The sequence below is a fragment of the Aythya ferina genome (genome assembly GCF_964211825.1).
Source record: "Aythya ferina genome assembly, chromosome: 19".
NCBI lineage: Eukaryota > Metazoa > Chordata > Aves > Anseriformes > Anatidae > Aythya > Aythya ferina.
In genome coordinates, this window is record NC_140309.1 from 8,151,783 (window position 1) to 8,174,407 (window position 22,625).

General features: G+C 62.4%; 2 protein-coding genes across 4 annotated transcripts; both read left to right on the forward strand.

The window, feature by feature from the left end:
- The first annotated feature begins 799 nt into the window (after positions 1–799).
- NEK8 (NIMA related kinase 8) lies at positions 800–10,975 on the forward strand. Of its 3 annotated transcripts, none has more exons than XM_084493221.1 (15): positions 800–902; positions 1,243–1,448; positions 2,466–2,698; positions 3,433–3,564; positions 3,754–3,962; positions 4,337–4,416; positions 4,532–4,713; positions 4,913–5,063; positions 6,069–6,145; positions 7,348–7,465; positions 7,756–7,906; positions 8,114–8,277; positions 8,547–8,705; positions 8,872–9,030; positions 10,444–10,975. In XM_084493221.1, exons 1-15 carry the CDS (start codon positions 856–858, stop codon positions 10,470–10,472), a joined length of 2,097 nt encoding a protein of 698 aa, XP_084349347.1. In that variant the 5' UTR covers positions 800–855; the 3' UTR covers positions 10,473–10,975. The 3 variants fall into 3 exon arrangements, with proteins under 3 accessions (XP_084349347.1, XP_084349348.1, XP_084349346.1); XM_084493222.1 differs by having other exon boundaries at positions 809–902; positions 1,243–1,338; positions 2,481–2,698; XM_084493220.1 differs by lacking the exon at positions 800–902 and having other exon boundaries at positions 991–1,448.
- Positions 10,976–14,674: 3,699 nt separating this feature from the next.
- On the forward strand, positions 14,675–19,631 carry TRAF4 (TNF receptor associated factor 4; the record flags this gene model as incomplete). Its single annotated transcript, XM_084493225.1, has 7 exons — positions 14,675–14,817; positions 16,785–16,836; positions 17,157–17,261; positions 17,347–17,508; positions 17,674–17,835; positions 17,914–18,069; positions 18,552–19,631. 7 exons carry the CDS (start codon positions 14,675–14,677, stop codon positions 19,182–19,184), a joined length of 1,413 nt encoding a protein of 470 aa, XP_084349351.1. The 3' UTR covers positions 19,185–19,631.
- Between the last annotated feature and the right edge of the window lie 2,994 nt (positions 19,632–22,625).

The window sequence follows — 22,625 nt, forward strand, 5'->3', positions numbered from 1 at the left end:
ATGCATTCTTTGTCCCTGCTGGGCATTGCATGTATTGCATGTGTGCATGCATGTATTGGCCATTGCGTGTGCATGTTGTGCATTGCACGTGGGTGTGCATCAGCCATTGCACATCCATGCTGGGTATTCCATGTGTGTGTGTGTGCATCGAGCACTGCACGTGCATCCTGGGCATTGCACAGACGTGGGCATGCATTGGGCACTGCATGTCCATGCTGGGGGGCTGGGGCTGGGGGGGCTTTGAGGCCCCTTTAGTGCACACCAGGCGTCGCCCACCCGCAGGGCGTTACACATCCATCCCAGGCACTGTGTGCGTGTCCTGGAGCCCCCCCTCGGTGTCCCAGCGCTGTCACCTCGCCCCCAACCACCCCAAACTGCTACGGGGGGGCTCTGGGGACCCCCCCCAGCCCCCATCGCGCCGTGCTGGGTGTCGCTAGATGGCAGCACGGCCACACCGCATGGCTTGGGGGGGGGGGTGGCAGTGCCATCGCTGTCCCTGTGCCCCTCTTTGGAGCAGAGGGAGCTCCCCCCAGTGCCAGAGACCTCCCCGCCCGGTGCCAGAGACCCCCCCAGGGGGGTCCGAGAGGGGTCCGGGGGGGGGGGCAAAGCTGGCTTGGGGAGGCGGCAGGGAGGGGATGGGGGCACCCAACAGCCAGGAGGGGACCCCCCGGTGGGGTGGGGAGCGGTGAGGAGCCGCCGGGGGGGCTCCGTGGCCATAGAACGGCCCTAAAACGAAGTGTGGGGGGGGCGGATAACGGGCGCGGAGCGGGGAGTTTTGTCCGCCCGCGGCCGCCGTAGAGGAACCCGGAAGTGTCTCCATGGAGACGGGGGGGGCCTGGGCCTGCAGGGGGAGCGATGGAGAAATACGAACGGATCCGGGTGGTGGGGAGAGGGGCCTTCGGGTGAGGGGGGACGGCTGGCGGCTGAGGGGGGCTCCGGGGGTGGGGGTGTGAGGGGGTGGGGGGCGGCAGGGTACCGCGGGGTGGTAGGCCGCAGGCCTCGTTACCATGGCAACAAGGCTCCGGGGCCCGTTGCCATGGCAACGCGGGGGTCAGTGTGGCACCCTGGGGTGGGGGCTGACCCTGGCTGTTGCCATGGTAACGGGAAAAGGGGGGGACATGGCACCCCCCCCGGGATGGGGAAGGGGTTGCCATGCAGGCCTCGTTGCCATGGCAATGCGGCAGGCCAGGCCCAAGTGTCACCCAAGGGCTCTCTGTGTGTCCCCCCCTTGTGTCCCCACAGCATCGTCCACCTGTGCCTGCGCAAGGCCGACCAGAAGCTGGTCATCCTGAAGCAGATCCCCGTGGAGCAGATGAGCAAGGATGAGCGTCTGGCGGCGCAGAACGAGTGCCAGGTGCTGAAGCTGCTCAGCCACCCCAACGTCATCGAGTACTACGAGAACTTCCTGGAGGACAAGGCCCTCATGATAGCCATGGAGTACGCCCCAGGTGCGCCTCGCTCGCCCCTCGAGCCTGTGACAGCTCCAGGGGACGCTGAACATTCAGCTCGCCTTGGGTCCATCTGCTGTGGCCTCACTTTGTCCTCCAGAAACCCCCAGGACTACAAACGAGGCCTTCTGGAGGAGATATGGCCCTTATAGATCTTTCCAGAGCAGCATCTGTGCGTCCTGGTGGGTGCCAAGCTGACCAAGAGCCAAGTGGCTGGGCGCTGGCACAGGTTGCCCAGAGAGGTGCTGGAGTCGCCCTCCCTGGAGATCCTCAGAAGCCATCTGCTCGTGGGCCTGGGCAATCGTCTGTAGTGAGCAGGAGGTGGACGTGAGGACCTCCACAGGTCCCTGCCAACCCCCAGCCATCCCGTATTTCTGTGCTCACATGCCTTATGCCCGCTACTCCTAACAGATACAAAGAGATTTCTGACACCCCTGCCGATGATAAGTGTTCCACCATCTGCCCCGGGTTTGGGTTTCGCTTATGTTTCCTTTTGTCAGCTCTTGGCCACGCTGTTGGTCGCACAGATCTGTGTGGGAAGATGTGATTTCTAACGAGACTTGCCGTGGAGTGTAAGATTAACTCAACATTTGCATGAGCGTTTGTTAAAAGTTTCGCAGGAAACCTGAATCGAGACCTCTCCTTCTCGACAGGGGCCTCTCAGTGCCACGTGGCCTCTTGGACTGCAAGAATTTTTGTCTGCAGAACAGGCTTATCTTGTTCTGCCATCGAGGTTTGTGTCCTGACAGGGCTCCAGGAGCTGTAATTTTCGCGTTCCTTTTTCCTGCTGCCTTTGACAGTGTGTCAACAGCGACTTCTCCCTCGCTGTTTCTTCATCCCACCAACTGTGCTGCCATTGTTCTCCGCACGGAGAGAACGTGCCACATGTCCCACCAGGACGTGTTCTTTCCCATGTGCTTGGCTCATTAAGATGCTAAATCCCCCACGTTTTTAGGCTGGGCTCGTGCTGCCCCGTGCAGCCACCCTTGCTGACAGCCCTTGGCTGCCCTTTTGCAGGGGGCACGCTGGCAGAGTTTATTCACAAGCGCTGCAACTCCTTGCTGGATGAGGACACCATCCTGCACTTCTTCGTGCAGATCCTCCTGGCTCTTCACCACGTGCACACCAAGCAGATCCTGCACCGCGACCTGAAGACGCAGAACATCCTCTTGGACAAGCACCGTATGATCGTCAAGATCGGGGACTTCGGCATCTCCAAAATCCTGAGCAGCAAGAGCAAAGCCTACACGGTGGGTGGCCTGGCCTCGCAGGGGAGCTGCTTACAGCCACGGCAGCAGGCTGGAAACGCTGGGCTTGGCTCCTGATGGTCTTTGGGGAGCTGCTGTAGGAGTAAGGTTGGAGGTAGGATACTCACAGTAGGCTGCACAGTGCTGCCTTGCTCCTCGGAGTTCATACAGGCTGGTAGCTTCGTGCCCGAATTTGTTGTGGTTCTTTAGGCTGCAGAAAAGTGGGCAAGAGCTGCTTGCCCAAGCCTGGGAGAGGAGAGGATGGGGTGTCTGAGCCCGCTGGTGAGGGTCAGTTGAGATTCTCCTGTTGCCACGCTAAGGGGTGGTGTTTGCAGGCTCATCTGACACACACCTGGCACCTGAATTCCTGCCAGTGCCCCTCTGTCCTGCCCTGCCTTAATGTCCTCTCTGTGCCTGAAATTTTGGTATCATTCCCTACCTGGTCAGACCTGGCTGGGCGTTTATATCGTGCTCATTGCTCTGGGCTTTGATTCTCTCAAGTGAACAGGAGCAAAATGAGAGGAAATCTCTGTATGTGCAAGGGAGGCCTCCAGGAGGCAAATCCTCATATTTTTTACCAAGATTGTCAGCCAGACATTGACACCGGGGAACAAACACCCAGCTCCCCTGAGCTTTGGTGCTCCAGCCAGTCAGTGCCCTGGGCTGTAAACCAAGCTGTTCTCCTTCCACCTTCCTGCCTTTCACAGCGTCGCTGTAGATTTCTCCATCCCTTTCAGGTTGTGGGAACTCCGTGCTACATCTCCCCAGAGCTCTGCGAAGGGAAGCCTTACAACCAGAAGAGCGACATCTGGGCTTTGGGCTGTGTGCTGTACGAGCTCGCCAGCCTCAAGAGAGCATTTGAAGCTGCGGTAAGACAGATCGGGTTTGCGTGCGGTGCAGGGAGCTGTGATCCCTTACAGAGGTGAAAATGCCTGCTTGGTTCAGTCCTCGCTGCACCTGATGGTGTGAAGGCAGAGGGCAGTGCTGAGAGTGTCTTAAGCCTTGGCCTCGCCTCTGCCTGCCCAGCCACTGTACGTCTCTGTCTTGTTTTCTCCCAGAATCTCCCTGCCTTGGTGCTGAAGATCATGAGCGGGACGTTCGCCCCGATATCGGACAGGTACAGCCCCGACCTGCGCCAGCTCATCCTCAGCATGCTGAACCTGGACCCCTCCAAGCGGCCGCAGCTGAATGAGATCATGGCCCAGGCCATCTGCATTCGCCCCCTTCTCAACCTCTACACTGACGTGGGCAGCGTTAAAATGAGGAGGCAAGCGATCCTGCTGCGGCTGCGTCCCTCGGGAGGGGCTGCCGGGGCTCACGACGCGTCAGACCAGCTCGTTGTCTGTGTTACAAGCCCCACAAAGGGTTGTCCCCGTGCTGTTCTGCTGCAGTACCCAAGGTGCAGCAGCTGCAGGCCCTGTGGCTTGTGGCCGCAGCAGGTGTGGGCTTGTCGTGGCGGTAACAGAGAGCTGGGAGCTCGGGGGGGAAGCACGCTGATACCGACTTCCCTTTCTCAGGTGGCTTAAAGCACCTGCCGAGGCAGTTCTGTGAGCTAGGCAGCTGTGGCTTCTGCTGTAGGTCTGCCCAGACCTTCTGGGGTGGCCCTGAGCTGGCGGTAAGGACTGGGCTTTCATTTGGCAGGCCTGAAAAGCCCCTGGCTCCGGTGCCAGCAGTGACCCACGGCCGGACGGGGGGACGAGTGAGCAGCGCCCGGCCACGGGGTGAGTCCTGGCAGGGGGCTTTCAAAAAAAAAAAAAACCTCTTTCTTGGGTGTCGGGGGGTCAGAGAGGCACTCGGGAGAGAGGACAGTAAGAAACGTCGCTGTTTGACCCGCAGGTGTTCGAGGTGGCTCAGCCAGGACGGGAATCCCTCCTCCCCTGTCGTCCATCTACACCTGGGGGAGCGGCATCACCACCCCGCTCCGCCTGCCCATGCTCAACACCGAAGTGGTGCAGGTGTCTGCAGGCAGGACGCAGAAGGCCGGGGTCACCAAATCGGGGCGGCTCATCATGTGGGAGGTGAGCCGCGGGGAACCTGGGGCGGGCAGCGGCCACCAAGGGCTCCGAGGTGATTTCTGAGGAGGAGAAACTTCCCCTCACCGCACAGGTCCTGGCCCTGCGTCCCCCAGACCACAGTCTAGTCCAGGACGTGGATGGCACTGTGGGAAGGGGCCTAACTTGATTCTCCTGCTCATCTCTTGCTGCTTCTCCTCTCCAGGCTCCCCCGATGGGTGCTGCAGGAGGCCCCTCTCTGCCAGGAGCCACCGAGCAGCTGCAGCCTCAGTTTGTTTCCCGTTTTCTGGAGGGCCAGTCCGGTGTGACCATCAAACACGTGTCCTGCGGCGATCTCTTCACAGCCTGTCTCACAGGTGAGCTGCTGCCGTGTGCCTTTGCCTGGATGAGTCCCAGGACTGCCTGGTTTGGTGCCTGGATGAGTCCCACCTGAGTCCCGGCCTGGTTTGGTGCTGTTACAAACGCAGTGTGACAGCCTGGGCTACCTGCTTGGAGCAGAACTGGGAGATGCACTGGGCTGGGATGAAATGAAGGGCTCCGTGGCATGCTGTGGAGCATCAGGTGGGGGCAGGCACGAATCACAGGACCTCACATGATGTGCCGCTGATCAGCCAGGTCCCAAAGGTCCGTCTGCTATGGGGAAGGCAATAAATGCATTCAGTTTGTTGTCCTGCCTGCAGCGGTGTCACCTGAAGCCAGAAATGGCCTGAGCAGTGGGGCCTGGAGCGTGAGGAATGTCTGGGAACTTCAGGCATTTTCTGTCACGTACTGTGCGAGCGTGACAGGGACACAGGCAGTGACTGGTGGGGACTGGCACAGCAACAAGAAGTCAGCACGAGGGGTTTCTGTGAGCTCCTGGGGGGGCTGGTTGTCCTCAGCTGCAGGAAGGCAGGGCCTGACGCCCTGTTAAAGCGAGCCACGAGGCTTTCTGGCTAGGAGGAGAGCACGCACACCAACCTGAGGGAGCAAAACCCTCCCGGGGGTCCTTTGGGAGCTCTGTTTGCCCTTCTGCCGGGGCTCAGGGCGGTAGATGACAGACGAGCAACCCCACCAGCATGTGTTTGTCCTCCCTCCCCGTGGCGTTTCCTGCCAGCGCTCTGCTGGGCGGCTGCTCGCTGAGCAGCTCTGTGTATTTAACACCTTGCCAGGCCGTGCAGCCAGCAGCTCCTGCGTACACAGCTGCACCAATGTTATCTCAGCGCCCCGCTATCACCCTGATGGTTGTTTGGCGAGCTGTCGCGGCGCATCGAGGCTGCTGCTCCCTGGAAGCTTGCTGAAGCCCCCGCGGGCTCTGTGTGTGTGTTGCGTGCCTCTCAGGGCATCACGTGTACCACTAACACCACTTCATTCTGCTTTCCCAGACCGGGGCATCATCATGACCTTCGGCAGCGGCAGCAACGGCTGTTTGGGGCACGGAAACTTCACGGACGTCAGCCAGGTTTGTCGCTGAGAGGCCGGGCACGCTGCTCCCCCCGGGGCAGGGGACGGATTGCGCTTTATCCGCCACGTGAGACGGCTCATCCCAGCGCCAGGGGTGTGCATCCCAGGCGTGCTCTGGCATCCGCAGCCCTCCCCCTCCTCTCCTCGTCGCTGCGGGTTTTAAAAAGCCCAACCTGCCTCTCTCTTTTTCTCTCCAGCCTCTCCCCCCCGCCCCGCACAATGATCCCTTTGAGCGCGGGGGAAGTCAAGAGCTGCCTTGTGGTTGCTGTTGGCAGGCGCCCAGCTTGGAGCCTGCCTCCAATCACACACCTGCCTGCTTCACTCTTGGCCTGCAGCTGCCAGGGTTCACTGAGAAAAGTTATTTTTCAAAAGAGCCAGTATTTAAAGAAGAGCTGTGTGTTTCCGATTGGCTCCCAGCGCCGGGGCTGAGGGGCTGTTGTTCCCTTCCAGCTTCTTCCTTGCCTGCCCTCGGATGTGGCAGCAGCCGATGGCTTCCAGCCGAGCCCGGGGACTGGTGCCATTTGTCTCTGTGGTCAGCTGGCTCATTTGTGCCTCGCTCCGGCCGGAGCTGAGCTGCTGGGTGTTTATTGCTTGGGGGGTGGGGGGGGAAACCAATTGGGAGCAGCAGCCAGCTCCCAGCAAATGGTGCTTTTCACTTCAGGCACATAATGAGAAGGAGGCTTGCTGCGGCGAGGTGTCAGATCTAACAGCAGGTCACAGCAGGGGCTGGACGAACCGCGGAGATCGCCGTCTCCCCACGCCCTAACGAGGACGTGGCGATGGCTCACGGCTCCTCTGCACCGGAGCTTTTCAAGCCAACGCAACCTGCACCAAGCCCCTGCCTGCTCAGAGCGGGCGTTAACAGCCCCTGGCACTCCCCGCACGGGCAGGGGGGCGAATCCCAGCCCTTCGGCTCAACCTCTTCCCTCTCCAAACCGTTGTGCTGGCTGCTTTCTTCCGCCCCTGAGATGTTTGCGTTATCTTCTGCGCTGCGTGCACGTAGTCTCTTAAAACCCTTTGAAGGCTGTTTGGAACAGAAAAACAAAAAAAATTCGCTGGTGTTTGTGTTGGATGAAAACTGGGATGGTGCCAACGCTGCGCTGGGGCTCGAGGGGGGTGGGGGGGACAGGGTGGGAGGGATGGGAGCAGCCGGGCGGGCTGGGAGGTCTCGGCTGACGGCTGCTGCTCTTCCCCTGCCAGCCCAAGATCGTGGAGGCCCTGCTGGGCTACGAGATGGTGCAGGTGGCCTGTGGCGCGTCCCACGTCCTGGCAGTTTCCAACGAACGGGAAGTCTTTGCCTGGGGCAGAGGGGATAATGGTAAGAAGGGCTCTGCTGTGCCAAACGGGGCTCCTGCTTTCCGTTGCCTGCTCCCACGTGGCCCTGCTCGCCTGCAGTCCGCTCCAGATGTGCCAGGCTGGGTGGGTGTGGACAAGTTGCAGCTGCTTCACCGCATACCAGGGCCCCCGTGCTTGGGGTTTCTCTGCTTTTCCTGGTGATAAGTCCCAGGCTGGGCTCTCGCAGGCAGCCCCGTCGATGCAGTGGCTCCTGGGGGTGTGCTCAGCTTGTGCCTTGCCCTCAGCTGTGTCCTGCTTTGTTCCTCCTGCCAGGTCGGCTTGGGCTGGGCACCCTGGAGTGCCATAACTCCCCCCAGCAGGTAGCAGTCCCACCGGAGCACGAGGCTCAGCGGGTCATCTGTGGCATCGATTCCTCCATGGTCCTCACAGTGAAGAACCAGATTCTCGCTTGCGGGAGCAACAGGTAGGGGAAACGAGGGTCTGGGAGACCTCAGAGCCTGCCTTACAGCTTCCTCAGGCCCTTGCTTTGTCCACCACAAGGATGGTCTCGAGAAGACATCTCCCTGTGATGCTGCTCCCCAGCTTCTCACTGCTGGTGCTGCAGTTACGCTAGGGCACAGGATTTGAGGCTGGATTCAGCCAGCTCTGAGCTGCCCTTTTCTCTTTGCAGGTGTAACAAGCTGGGCCTGGACCAGATCAGATCAGCAGAAGAACCTTCCCCGGAGGACCAGGTGGAAGAGGCCACCGTGTTCACGTGCGCCCAGTCAGCCCCCTTGAACCAAGAGCCGATTGTGTGCGCTGACATCGGTACGGCGCACTCTGCTGCGGTCACAGGTGAGGCGTGGGTGCCCAGACCCCTGAGAGGGGGCTGCCTTTGCTCTCTCTTCCTCCCTTTCTTGTAGATAAAAGCCTAAAAGAGGCTCAAGAGCCAGCCTGCTCCTAATACTGGAGCTCTGTGGAGTAGGATGCTCAGCGTGGTAGAGAGAAAAGGGGTTCTATGCATCCTCGGGTGACACCCCTTTGTTTTTCTCATCTCTGTTAGAGGTTTGGGGCTTCCTTACATCCTTTGACACCCCGTTTGTTTCTCCTCTCTCTGTTGTCAGCTTCTGGCCAGTGTTACACCTTTGGGAGCAACCAGCACGGGCAGCTGGGCACCAACTCCTGCCGCAACAGTCGCGTGCCTCACCTGGTGGTGGGGCTCCAGGCCATGAAAGTCACCGTGGTGGCTTGTGGGGACGCCTTCACCGTGGCCATTGGAGCAGGTGAGGCTTAAACCCCTGCGTGCTGGGCTGCAGCAGGCCCTGACTTCCCTGTGCCTCGAGTCCACGTTGCTGGTTGAGGCAGGAGAAAGCTCCAGGTGGAAGGGAGGCAGTTCCCCGGTGAAGGCCACCGGGAGCCCTGCGTGCAGCCAGCTGTGTCCCTCTGCAGACGGCGAGGTGTGCACCTGGGGGAAAGGAGCCAGGGGACGCTTGGGCAGGAAGGACGAGGAGACGGGAGCGCCGAGGCCTGTGCAGCTGGAGGAGACGCATCCATACCTGGTGACCTCCGTAGCCTGCTGCCACGGGAACACGCTGCTGGCTGTAAAGCGTGAGTAGAGGCTTTGCTGCTGAGATTCCTGCTCTCACAGCCCAGCCAGACACAATGCCTTGTGCCCAGAGCTGCGCCGAGCAACCCCGGCACATAGCTGTGCATTATTCCTGTCCATCTAGAGGAACAGAAATAACCTGAAGTGCAGAAATACTCCCCTTCTGCCTCACCACCCTGTGGCACTGCTGTTTTCCCCCGGGCTGGGGGAGCAGAGAGGGGTGGCAGAGGCTGGCTCACGCGCTCCCAGCCAGGTGGGCTGGCCGGGCTGCAGCTGGTGGGGAGCTGGCGTGCCGAGTATCCCGAAAGAGCAGCCCTCTTAATTGCTGCTGCTGAAATAAGAAGCTGAGATTTGAGGCGTCGTTTTGGCTGCCGGCTCTCCCTTGTGGTTTGGAAAAGATAGCGATGGTTTTTGTGGTTCCTCTCAGCTGGGGCCAAAGGCAGCCTCGCTGCGTGGTTACAACGTGCCCGTGGCATCACCCTGCCCTTCCGCTGCCTGGGCGTACGATGGGAGCCTGGCCCAGAGTGCTGGAGGGGGCCTTTCTTCCTCCTCTGCCGGGCCGATTATGGCCTCGGCTCTGGGCTGAGGGATCCCAGCCCCAGCCCACTTCAAGGAGGCTAATTACAGCCCCGAGGGGAGGAGGCCCGCTGGCTGCCCCAGCGCAGCGGCATCGGTCCCGTTGCTGCCATGAGTGCCGAGCTCTCACGTGATGCGTGCTGCCGTGAAGGGGACAGGGGGAACAGCCAAGTCCCCGGGGCTCAGGAACAAGCAGGGAATTTGCCATGGGAGCAAAATGCTGCAAGCTGCACCCCCCCTTCCCATGCTGGAGTCATGCTGAGCTCTGGGCAGCTGGGCTGTGGGCTCCCAGGGGCTGAGCTCACAGAGGCTCGGCTGCGAGATTCAGCACCAGGGCTGAAGCTCTCATTTCGGGCTTTCACACAGCTCAGTCCCCTGGAAACCTCTCCAAAAAAGAGCCCGAGCTGGCGACACGTTTGATGTTCCAGCCACTTTCAGGTCTGGCCGTGAGCTGGGAGGGGTGCTGGCACTGCCGAGCCGCGCTCCACCTTTGGGGCGGCAGTTGTGCACCGCTCTGCGGTTTCCTCCCATGTGGCCAGTGCTGTTTTTGACCGGCTTGGACTTGTGCCCGCTTTATTGTGAGACTGCTGCTGCGCCCTTTGCTCAATCCCACTGCAAACACAGGCCTGGGATAACTGGGAGAAGCCGGGCGTGCTGGAGAGGAGGAGGAAGGCGCGAGCCTCGAGATATTTCCTCCTGCTTGGGCTCTGCCACTGACGCTTCCAGGAGCAGCAGGGCAGGGTTTGCATTGCTCATCTGTTGCTGCAGGACACTCCTCGCTGCAGCTTCATCGAGCGCTGGCTGAGGGCTTATTCATGGTGTTGTTTTTTGTCTTTCAGCTGCCGTGGAAGAGTCACCTCCACAGTGAGCTGGAGGTGAGCGGGGCAGCATCCAGCCTCACCCTGCGGGTGCGGAGGCTCCGTGTAGCCTGCCTGTGCCGTGTCCCTGCGCCCAGAAGGGAGCAGCAACGACGGGGAGCTCCTGACGACGGTTCCCACAGAACCAGAGCTGGTCTCGCATCACATCAACGAGGGTCGTCGTGAACCTGAAGTGCCTGAGAGCCGCTGCACTGGACCTGCCGTGGGGCAGACGTCCCTAGTGCTGTCTCTGCCTTTGGTGGGTGACACTGGGGCTCTTCCCCACCCTGTTGGAAGTGCCTGTAGAAGCAGAAGGGCTCTCCTCTGCCGCTGGTGAGCACAGAGGTTGTTTTCCCCTGTGGAAACTGTCTCTGGTTACAAAGCCCGGGCTGACAGCTTGGTGTCTGAGAGAACTGTCAGCCTCTGCGCAGCAGTGTCTGGAGTTACAGCCCCAGGCGCTACACTGGGTGACTAAGTGCAAACCTCTTTTCTAATTAGAGAAGTCTGGCCTTTCCCATCCCCCCCTGAAAGCCTTCTGCCCGTTGCTCGAGCTGTTCAGCACGCTTTCAAGGGTCCTGGCCTGCACGGCTGGCCGAACCCGGCGCGAGCAGCGTCACGCCTCGTGGTGCAGCGCGGCCACTCTCCTACAGTGCCCCCCAGAGCTCTCCCCTTCCAGCCCCGGGGAGCCCAGCTGAGGATCCTCCAGCTGATGTTTGTCCTCGGGCCCCTAAATCCTGCTGCTGACCAGCTCGCTGGCTCCCGGCCGAGCTAGTGGAAGGCAGCAGAACACAGCGAGTGATTGTCTCCAGGTGAAGTTTTTTAACCCAGATCTCCACGGGGAGATGATGAATTTTCACCAGGGATCCTTTCTGCTGGCAGGAGGGGGGCATATCACCGTGTCACAGACAGGAGTTACGGTTTTTATCTCCAGAAGGGTCGTTTCCTTTCCTTTCCTTCTTTTTTTTTTTTTTTTTTCCTTTTCTTTTTTTAACTTCTGTCTGCCCTGGGCCATTTTTTGATGAGCTTCTGTCTCTGATCTGTCTGACATTGCAAATGCTCTTGCCTTTCACATCCATCTTTGTGCTGTTGCCAATCTGTTGTGTATAAAGTCGGTGCTTTCATAAGCTGGCTGAGATGGAATCTCTCTAATTATTTTTGTGATTCTCTCCCGTCTTCAATGAGGGAAACCTCGCCGGGCTCTGCTAGGAGCCGACTGATCCCTCTGTCATGTGAGAGGTAATGAATTTCTGCAGCTCTCCTGCTCTTCCCTCCTTCGCCTCGCAGGCTCGGGCTGGGGAAGGGAGCAGGTCCCGTCCAGCCGGGAGAGGCGTGTGCAGTCCTGGCTGCAGACACGGCCTCCCTCTTTGGCTCCTGGCAGGGTGGGTGAATGGGTTTTTCCCCTGCCCTTTTTGTTTCTCGTGGAGCTGCCTTTTCAGGCGGTTACACCCTGCTAGCCCAGGAAGCCGGCTCGCGTTCAAAGGCTCTGCCGGTGCCTTGGCCCTCGCCTCTCGTGCTGCAGGTTACGGGGACAGCTCTGGCAGCCCTGCTGTCGGTGGAGGGGAAGGTGGAGCTGCTCCCAGACCAACCTGAGCACCGGGATAATTGCAGGGCTGGGGAAAACCACCTCGCAGCCCCTCTGGGCCGCTGTCTTTCCTCCTGTAGCAAGAGATCCCTCGTGGCTGTGCGGTGCTCACCCTGCACCCGCACAGCCCCTCTCTTGGGGCTCCCCTCAGCCCACACCACCTCCAAACACACCCCATAAGGAAGGATTCCTGCTCCAGCCTCACCAGGCGGGTGACAGGATTCTCTGCCACCCTTTGCCTCGCCAACAGTGACACCAAAATGCTTCTGCCCCCGGGCCACGTGCAGCACGGAGAGCCAGGCTCCTTGTTCCAGCACGCTCCTGGCAGCCCCCTCTGCCCTGCTGGTGTTGGTTTGGTTGTTTTATGGCTTAACGAGGGGCTTCGCACAGCACTGCTGGTTCTGGGGGTGGCACCAGCCCCAATATTGGGACATTTCCCCCCCAGGCAGGGGGCTTGGTGCTGGGCTGGGGGTTGTGCACCGAGGGCCGGAGCCCTGGGGATTTCGCAGCCTGCGCGCTCGGTTCAGCTGTGAAGCCCGGCGAGCTGATTTGAATAATTTAATACCGGGCTGTGACCAAGCCTGGAGAAAGGGTAAAGGAAACAAAGAGGCCCCCAGCCCCGAGCAACAATAGCTCTTGAAACGACAAGCCGAGGCACGTCCGTGTGCCGGAGGCAGAGAGCAGCCCCGGCAAATAGGCCAGTTGCATTCCTCACGTCTGCTGCTTTGTTTCCCCGCAGAAGCTCCCGGTGAAAACTGCAGGTCTCAGGGCTTCTGCCGTGAGCCTTGCTTTGTCCCTGCACCCCGGTGCTGGAAACGCCTGGAAGAGCTCGGCTGCAGCCCAGGGGCTGAGCACATCCCGGGGCCGTGATGGGACCGAGGGCTCCCGGTCCTTGGTGGTGCATCCCTGATGGTGCTGACCTCACCTGGGTGCCCAGGTCTGTCCATTTACACCCAGATCTGTTCATTTTCACTGAGGAAAAGCTGCCTGCAGGGAGGCAGGCTCCGAGGGCTGCAGGTTCCCATGCCTGCTGAGCTGACCCGTCCCACTGCCCTCGGCCCCTTGCTGTCAGCAGGGAATGGCCAAAATGTGCCTGCTGCTCCCTGAGCTGATCTGGGTTGGTGCTGGCACCTGGCCTGGTCACAGCCCCGTTCCCAAGACGCTTCACAGCCACTGTCCATCCATGCATCCATCCATCCATCTGTCCGTCTGTCTGTCCAGCACCTCGCCTTCTGCAGGCACTGGTCCCCAGAACAGGGAGCGAGCTCTCCCCACTCCTTCCCCCGGGGCACAAGGCGCCGCCTTGGCTTCTTTAGAAGCCAGAGCGGCTGTTTTCTGGTTTTCTGTCCCTAAACACAAGGAAAAAGGGAAGGAAGGAGGAGAAGGAAACCTCCCCGAGCCCAGATGGGTCCAGGGGGGGACATAGCCCCCTCTCCAAAGGCGAGTGCCCTGCCCGGAGGTTGAGTGTCGCCTTTGTGCGAGACAAACGCCGGGGCTGTGATGTGGAGTGCGGGGAGGGCTCTCATTAGGGAGAGGGGGGAAAGGAGGGGAGCTTTGTTTGCAGGGTCTGACACCTCCGAGAGCCATCCTGCCAGCACAGCCAGCGCCTTCTGATGGCTTTGTCAGCTCCGGGCTAATTAGCAGAGATGGCTCTTCAGCCAGGTTAGAAACGGAAAAATTGGGGAACATCAAAGAGGTGGGGGTAATGGTGACAAAACTCCGCCTGGTCCGTGCCTGCTGGTGCAGGGCCTGCAGGACCCTCCTGGCCATCACCCCATCCCACAGCCGTGGCCAGGGATGGTTTTGGGATCGGACTGTGTCTCAGGGAGCTGGGATGTGCATCAGGCAGTGGCTGTTTTTGTTATATGTTTGGTTCCAGAGCGTGCTGCGACTTGGTGGCAGAACCAGAGGGCCCCGGGGCTGCCCTGGGGGCTCCTGGCTCCGAGCAAACCCCCCCAGGAGAAACCAAATTTGAGCAGCCCAAACCCCCGTGACAGCTGGCGGGTGGCACCGCTGCCAGCTCCCTGCGCTCACCCAGCTGTCTATTATTATTATTATTATTTTTAATTTAATATTCATTTTTTGCACGTTGTGTTTCCCCCCCGGCCGTGGGCTGTCAGCGTGTCGGGGCCCTCGGGAAAGCCCCGGGGGTGGCCGAATTTTTTTTGTGCTCAGCGCACGTGGGGCCAAGCTTCGCCCAGAGCTTTTTGCCACCAGACCCAGGGGACAGGAGCCCCAAAACCTCTGCTAACTGGGAACCATTTCCATGGGGGGACTGGAACCAGTAACCCCAGCTGCTGGGAACGAAGCCCCCCTTGGGGCGCAGCACCAGCTCCCCCCGGTACCCCCTGCTGCCCCACAGCCCGCCCTCCATCCCCCCCACCCCCTAAACCCCCTAAATCCCCCCCAAACCCATCCAACCACCCCCGGGGGGGGGCGGGCAGAGGGGCTGGGGGCGGCGTGGCTGCGCTTTTGTCGCCGCCCCGGGGAGGAGCCGGGTGTCGGGAGCCGGGAGCCGGGGCTCGGGCAGGAGGAGGAGGAAGAAGAGGAGGAGGAGGAGGAGGAGGAAGGCTGAGCGGGGCCGGGAGCCGGCTTCGGGGCCGGGGGTGGGGTGGGGTGTGTGGGGGGGCGATGCCGGGCTACGACTACAAGCTGCTGGAGCGGCCGCGGCGCCGGGTGCTGTGCCCGCTGTGCGGGAAGCCCATGCGGGAGCCCGTGCGCGTCTCCACCTGCGGCCACCGCTTCTGCGACACCTGCCTGCAGGAGTTCCTCAGGTGAGGACCCCCCCCCGGACCCCCCCCCCCGACCCCTCCTTTTAACCCCGCCGGGATATCACGCAGGGTCCCGTCCCCCCCCCACACACCGCACCCAAGGGTGCGGGCGCGCACGATGGGTGCTGCAGGGGAAAAAGGGAGGGGGGGGGGGGGGGGGGGGTGCAAGGCGGCCCCCCCAGGCGTGACAGCGAGCCCGGTGGGGGGGGCGAGGAGGAAGAGGAGGAGGAGGAGGAAGAGCAGGAGGAGGAGGAAGAGGAGGAGGAGGAAGGCCAGGCGAAGCGCCGCGCTCCCAGCACCCTCCAACATCCTGCCCCGGCCGCGCAGGAAGGAAGCAGCACCCCGGAGCCCCCCCAAAACCCACCCCCGGGAGCCCCTCGGGTCTTCCTCCCCCTTCTTTTTCCCCGTCCCCCTCCATCTCCATCCCCCCCCGGGCTTGCTGCGCCCCCGGCCCCGCGTTCCGCCCGCCGCCGCCCCCGGCTCAGCCTCGCCCCGCTCCGGCGACCTTTGCACGGTCCCCGGGGTGGGGGGGGGGCACCGGGGTGCCCGAGGCCGGTTTCGTAGAAACCGGGCGTTCCCGGGGCCGGTGCCAGGCTGTGCCTCCGCTCCCGCACCCACCCGGGGCCGTGGGGCTCAGTTCCGGACACGAGGGGATCTGTGCTTCCCCCCCAAACCCCCCAAAAAACCCTTCTATTTGGGGTTTTGGGGGGGGTCCTGCCCCTTCACCCCGGCTCGCCACGAAGGTCAGAGGCAAGGACGGTGCCCCCGGTGCTGCCTCAGCACATTCCCTGCCCGGCCAAGCGTGAGGAATGGGGAGGCTTTGTCGGGGATTCGTGCCCCGGACCCCCGCCCCAATGGGGATTCTGGCCCCCGCACCCCAATACCGGGCAGGGCCGGTGCTGCCGCCCCGCTGCGTCCCCTCCCAAAGGCCGTGGGGCGATGCCACCTCCCAAAAAGGGCCCTGGGGCTGCTGCTGGTGGCGGTGGTGGTCCCGAGGGAACGCCCAGCAAACACAGCGGGCACGTGGCAGAGAGGGGCTGGACGTGGCCGTGCCCCGAGGGCTCGCACCCCGCTGTTGACCCCATTATCCCTTGGTCCCCAGCACTGGGGCTCAGGGGCTGTTGGGGATGTCACCGAGCTGATCCCGGTGACATCCCAGGCCAGCACAAGCTGGTGGCACTGCTGGGATGGCCACAACATCCCGCAGCCCCTTGGCACGTGGAGCGATCGGGGGCACGGGGCGACCTCGTCCCCTTCACATCCCGTGTGGTGCCAGAGCTCAGGTCCCTGCCTGTCCCTGCTGCTGTCCCCAGGGGCAGCACCCAAAGCTTCCCACCCCGGGCACGGTGCCATGGGGTGACGGTGGCTCCCGGCCAGCCGTGCCCGGTGCCATTGTGCTCCCCGTTGGGCTCCGTCCCCATCCTGCGCCCAGGGCTGGTTCTTGGCACGAGCTCCCCCGTCCTGCTGGGGGGTGGGGACGCGGCGTGCTGGGGGTACACGGCTCCGTGTGCAGGGCCCAGCTGCAGGTCCCGTGTCCCCCCACCCCGTTCCCACCTCGCCGGGGTGGCTGGCGGGGCCGTTTCCTGGCGAGGGGCAGCCCCTGGGGCCGCGCATCCGGGCTGCACATCTGGAGCCCAGCTGCTGGCCCCGGCACCGGGGGCTGCCCTTGGCCCCCTCCAGCCCCTGCCTCCATCCTGGGGAGGGGGTGTGAGGGGGCTCCAGATGGTGCCAACCCCCCCCACACACACCCTGACAGCAGGGGGGCAGCCCGGGGGGCGTCTGGCAGGGGCATTTCCCAGCTCTGACAGATGGAGCGGCTGCCGCCGGGATTAGGGCTCCCCGAGGGCTGGATTTGGCACGCCGGGCGGGCAGCACGGATGGGCTGGGGGCTGGGGGGTCCCATGGGATGCCGTGGATGTGTCACCGCCGTGCCCCAGCCCTGCCTGACCCCCGACCCCTTTCTCTTGCAGCGAAGGCGTCTTCAAGTGCCCCGAGGACCAGCTGCCCCTGGACTACGCCAAGGTGAGCCTGGAGCTGCAGGCACGGGGCCAGGGCACCCCGCTGGCAAGGGAACGTCCCCATGTCCCCACCGAGGGTCTCTGCGCCCCCCCCACTTGGCACGGCCCCGGTGCCTGGCACGGGTGCCCGTGCGGAAGCAAGAGCCCTTTGTGCCGCCGCGCTGGGAAACGGAAACCCACGGCCGACAAAGGGCGCTTGTTCGCGTGCCGGCGGGGGGATCCGGCCCCGGGCACCGTGCCCATGGCTCCCCGCTGGGCTTGGGGGGGTGAGAAGGGGGCCGGTGGGGGATGCTGACAGCCCGGTGCCGTCCCGTTGCCCAACAGATCTACCCCGACCCTGAGCTGGAGGTGCAGGTGTTGAGCCTGGCCATCCGCTGCATCCACAGCGAGGAGGGCTGCCGCTGGAGCGGGCTCATCAAACACCTCCAGGTAGGAGCTGGTGGGCAGGAGAGGAGCGGGGCTGCGCCTCGGGGTGCTTTAGACCCCCCCCCTCTGACCGTCCCTGCGCCCCCAGGCCCACCTCGGCACCTGCGCCTTCAACGTCGTCCCCTGCCCCAACCGCTGCAGCGCCAAGCTGAGCCGCCGCGACCTGCCCGAGCACGTGCAGCACGGCTGCCCCAAGCGCCGGGTCAAGTGCGAGTTCTGCGCCAGCGACTTCACCGGGGAGGCCTTCGAGGTGGGCACCGGGGTGGGGGACACGCCGGGCCGGGGAGGGGACACGCAGATGGCTGGGGGGGGTAGCAGGGTCTCAGGGGGTGCAGGGTGGCCGTGGGGGACCCGGATGGGGGACCCCGTGGGGACAGATCCTGGCTGTGGTTGGTGACGCTGCTGCGGTCCCCAGGGCCACCAGGGGACGTGTCCCCAGGAGAGCGTGTACTGCGAGAACAAGTGCGGGGCCCGCATGATGCGGCGCCTGCTGTCCCAGCACACCCTGGCCGAGTGCCCCAAGCGCACGCAGCCCTGCACCTACTGCGCCAAGGAGTTCGTCTTCGACACCATCCAGGTGAGACGGGGCCCGTGGGGACGAGGCCACCCCGATGGCTCTCTGCGCCACCACCTGACCGCCGTCCTCTGTCCCCAGAACCACCAGTACCAGTGTCCCCGGTACCCCGTGCCCTGCCCCAACCAGTGTGGGACACCCAGCATCGCGCGGGAGGACATGCCCAGCCACCTGAAGGAGAGCTGCAACACTGCCATGCTGCTGTGTCCCTTCAAGGAGGCTGGCTGCAAGCACCGGGTAAGTGTGGCCCCAGCCCCGTGCCAGCGTCCCCGTCCCCATCCCATCCCGGTGTCCTTACGCCACCAAGTGCCCCGCAGCATCCCCACAGCTCTCCTACCCTGACGTCTGTCCAGTTCCTTGTGGGGTTCCTGCTCTGCTCTGCCCCATCCCTGTGGCCGCTTGGTGTCCCCATCCTGTCCTGCATCACTTTGCCATCCTGGTGTCCTCCCCGTGCCATCCCAGCTCGATGTCCTCGTGCCATCCCATCCAGGTGTCCCTGTGCCATCCCACCGTGATGTCCCTGTGCCAATCCACCCTGGTTTCCCTGTGGCATCCCAGCCAGCTGTCCCCGTGCCACCCCTTTCCTGTCCCACCCCTTTGTCCCCGCGCAGCCCTGCGCCACCCCTCTCCGCCACCCCCATTCCCCAACTCCATCCCCGCGGCCGCCCCCTCCTCCTTCCCCATCCCACCCCCCGCTGACGTCCCCGCCGTCCCCACAGTGCCCCAAGCTGGCCATGGGCCGGCACCTGGAGGAGAGCACCAAGGCTCACCTGGGCATGGTGTGCGCCCTGGTGAGCCGGCAGCGCCAGGAGATCCTGGAGCTGCGGCGCGACGTGGAGGAGCTGTCGGTGAGCAGCGACGGGATCCTCATCTGGAAGATCGCCGACTACGCCCGCAAGCTGCAGGAGGCCAAAGCCCGCAGCAACTACGAGTTCTTCAGCCCCCCTTTCTACACCCACAAGTACGGCTACAAGCTGCAGGTCTCGGCCTTCCTCAACGGCAACGGGAGCGGCGAGAGCAGCCACCTCTCCGTCTACATCCGCGTGCTGCCGGGCGAGTACGACAACCTGCTGGAGTGGCCCTTCTCCTACCGCGTCACCTTCTCCCTGCTGGACCAGAGCGACCCCTCGCTCTCCAAGCCCCAGCACATCACCGAGACCTTCCACCCCGACCCCAACTGGAAAAACTTCCAGAAGCCGGGGAGCTCGCGCGGCTCCCTGGACGAGAGCACCCTGGGCTTCGGCTACCCCAAGTTCATCTCCCACGAGGACATCAAGAAGCGCAACTACGTGCGGGACAACGCCATCTTCATCAAGGCCTCGGTGGAGATCCCCCAAAAGATCCTCGCCTGAACCCCGGATTTGGGGGGGGGACAGGGGGCCGCGAGCTGCACGCCCAGCCTGGGCTGACCCCCACGGTGCTGAGCCCCCCGCCCCGGCGCTGGGGACCCCGCGGTGGCCGCGCCGGCGGCTCTCAGGGAGGCGGTGGGGGGGCTGCCCCCGTGCCCCCCGCTGGGGCTGGGACCCCGCCGTGCTCGGTGCTCAACCCCTTCTCAGGTGCCCAGGGGGTGCCGGGGGGCTGGGCCCCCCCAATTTCCTCGCTGGGGTGCCCGGTGGCCCCCGCCAGCCTTGCTGGGGACCCAGCTTGGGTCCCCGCTGCCCAGAGCCATATTTTGTAAGCCAGTGCCCCCCGGGAGCACGTTTGTTATTTATTACCCTGGGCCGGGGCCCGATGCCCCTTTCCCTGCCTCTTTTATTTGTTTTTTTTTTTTTTTTTTCAATAAACTGTTCTTGTATTTATTAGGGCTGCTTGGAGCTCCTTCCTGCCCCCCCCCCTCCCCGTGTCTGGGTGCCACGTCCTGGGACAGCACCGGGGGGGGGCTCCACGTCCCCAGTGCCTCCCCACGGGGGGGCTGGGGGGCACGGCGTGGGTAATCCCTGACCCACATCCCTGCGGCAGACGGGCTCGCGTGCAGACGGTTAATTCGGTAATCACCGGTTTGGGGGGGGCACCAGGCCACCCCTATTATCCTGCAGCCCCTCTCCGATGTCCCCTCCCCCAGCCCTTCGTTAGCTCAGGGGCAATCAGCGCTCCAGGGGAGGCAATAATTTGGGGTAGATGGGGGGCGGTGGGTGGCCGTGGGGGTGTTGGGGTGGTTTGGGGGGCTCGGCTGGATCAGGGCCCATAGGGACCCCCCCCCAGTCACCCCAGTATGATGGGGGGGCGCTGCCCCCAGTCCGATCCCATGGCTGTGTTCATGCTATCCCACTGGATGTGGTGCCCCCCAAACTGATCCCAGCTGGGCTGGGGGGCACACGGGGCAGCTTGTCCCGCCCCGGCCCCCCCTGGCTGTCCCAGTGTCCCAGTGCCACACTGGTGCCCAGTGCCAGCTGTACTGGTGCCCAGTGGCCACTCACACTGGTGCCCAGTGCCAGCTGTACCAGTGCCAAAAGCCAGCATTGTACTGGTCGATGCCAGCAGTGCCCAGCCTCAGTTCCCATTGGTGCCCAGTGCCACCCCATACTGGTGCCCAGTAACAGCCTTAACTGGTGCCTGATGTAATCCCATACTGGTGCCAGGAACAGCCTTTACTGGCCTCTAATGCTATCTCACACTCATGCCTGGTATTTGCCTGTACTGGTGCCCCACCTGTTCCATACTGGTGCCCAGTAACAACCCATACTGGTGCCTGCTGCTTTCCCATGCTGGTGCCCGGTATGTTCCTGTACTGGTGTCTGGTGTTATCCCATACTGGTGCCCAGTAACAGCCCATACTAGTGCCTGATGCAGTCCCATACTGGTGTCCAGTATCAACCTGTACGGGTGCCCCACCAGTCCCGTACTGGTGCCCCCAGCAATCCCATACTGGTGCCCAGTATCAGCCTGGATTGGTGCCCAGAATCAGCCCGTGCTGGTGCCCCACCAGTGCCGTACTGGTGCCCAGTATCAGCCTGTGCTGGTGCCCCATCATTGCCGTAATGGTGCCCAGTATCAACCCGTACTGGTGCCCCACCAGTGCCCTACTGGTGCCCAGTATCAGCCCGTACTGGTGCCCCCCGTTCCCTCCGGTGCTCGCTGCCGCCGCCGCGCGGTGCCGGGGCTCGGGGCCGGGGCAGGGCCGGGGCTGGGGCCCCCCCTCCCGGCCGGCCGCGTTCCCTTCCCGGCGGCTCCTCCCGGAGCAGGGGCCGGGCACAGGCCGGGTTTTTCCCTGCAGAGCCCAAACCCGCATTTCTCTTTAGTTTTTGGGGGGGGACTATCGGTTTTGGAGAGCGCTCAGGGTGCCAGCACCAGAGCACGGAGCCGGGCTGCGCGCCCCCCCCCTCCACGCAGCTTTTTGCTGAGCCTTGCACCAAAAAAAAACAGCCAACAACCCACGGAATTGTGAAAAATGATTGATGAAATGAGCTGAAAGCTGCAGGTCTCACACCAAAAGGCCAGCAGCCGTGGACCCGTGTTGCTGTTGTGTGGCACGATGCCCAAAAACTGGTGGAAACCACCCCAAAAATGACCACGACCCCAAGCCACCCTTTCCCCATTTTCACCCCCCCTTTTTTTTTTTTTCCCTTCTCCCTTTTCAATCTCCGGTGTGAAATTTGCCCTCTGCACGGCTTCACCCCGTACCCGCTCCCCTTCACCTCTCCCCCTCCACGTCCCTCCGGGATCCGTTCGGAGCCGGGGAGGGCAAATCCCCACCAAGAACTGGGTTGAGCAGCAGGAGATGCTCTTATAATTCACGAGGGGAGGAGGGAGACGAATCGATCCGCTGCTAAATTTAGACTCAAGCAGAGAGTTTAAAAATAAACTTCCTGGAAAGTTGTGGGAAGTTCAGTGCAAAGGACCCTAAAACATATCGGGGCTCCTTGCTCGCTGCCCCAGCCCCGCTGTGCTCGTGGACACACCTTCAGCCGAGCTGTCTGAACCAGGCATTAATATTTCATTAGGGTAAAAGAAAAACACAAAGACAAAAGTGCTTTTTGCGTCCTTTATTAAAAACCTGCCCGGGCTCGGCCGCCTCCCCCAGCCCTTCCCAGGACTGCGGGGTTTGAGCACCAGGACATCAAGGGAGAGGGTTTACGGGGTGGGCAGTGAAACCCCGCTGCGATTTCACCTCCCGGCTGAACCCACGGCTTGTACCCAATTGCCTCGAAATTAGCTTAAACTAATTAGATAAAACACTCCGGTAATTTTATTACAATTTGGCCTTGTCGAGCGCTGGAAGAGCGTCAGAAACGTGGTGGCTGCAGCACGACCCCAAGAGGTCTCTGCATGCACCCAGGGCCAAGTGCTGCGTGAGGCTGGATGGCAAATCTGGGGCCAAAAACGAAGAATTAAACTTGTTTTTGTGGCATTGGCCATGCTGGAGCAGTGTGGAGGCACCGGGCAGGAGCCACCCCCTGCCCTCGCGCTGTCCCCAAGCCCCCTCCCTTCAGCTGGGGGGAAATCTGGGGACACAGCGTGGCATTTTAAGATTATGGGTGAATTTAAGTTCAATGCTGTCCCACTCCCAGCTTGGTGTTTTATTTGCTACAGCTTCCCGTGTGCTGATTTTCTACGCCTCTCCTAGCGCATCGCCTACCTTGGACCCAATTCAATTTTGGCAACGTGAGCCCAGCACAGGAGGAAAAGACCAAACACAGCAGCTGAACCATCAAAAAAAAAAACCCACACTCGACCTAAAGGAGAAGTTTCCAAGGGCTGAGCCCACTCTGCCTCCCCCCAGAGGCTGGGTTCCCCATGCTGATACCAGGGGTAGCTGATGTAAGAGGCTTTGGAAGAGGCTCTGCGGAACGGAT

What these genes read in the sequence shown, in the direction of transcription:
- NEK8 (XM_084493220.1), top strand. Translation starts at nt 1,037, where the DNA reads ATGGCAACGCGGGGGTCAGTGTGGCACCCTGGGGTGGGGGCTGACCCT. An exon ending in GCAAGAGCAAAGCCTACACG is followed by an intron (nt 2,699 to 3,432) that starts GTGGGTGGCCTG and finishes CATCCCTTTCAG; the next exon opens with GTTGTGGGAACTCCGTGCTA. An exon ending in CTCGCTTGCGGGAGCAACAG is followed by an intron (nt 7,907 to 8,113) that starts GTAGGGGAAACG and finishes TTCTCTTTGCAG; the next exon opens with GTGTAACAAGCTGGGCCTGG.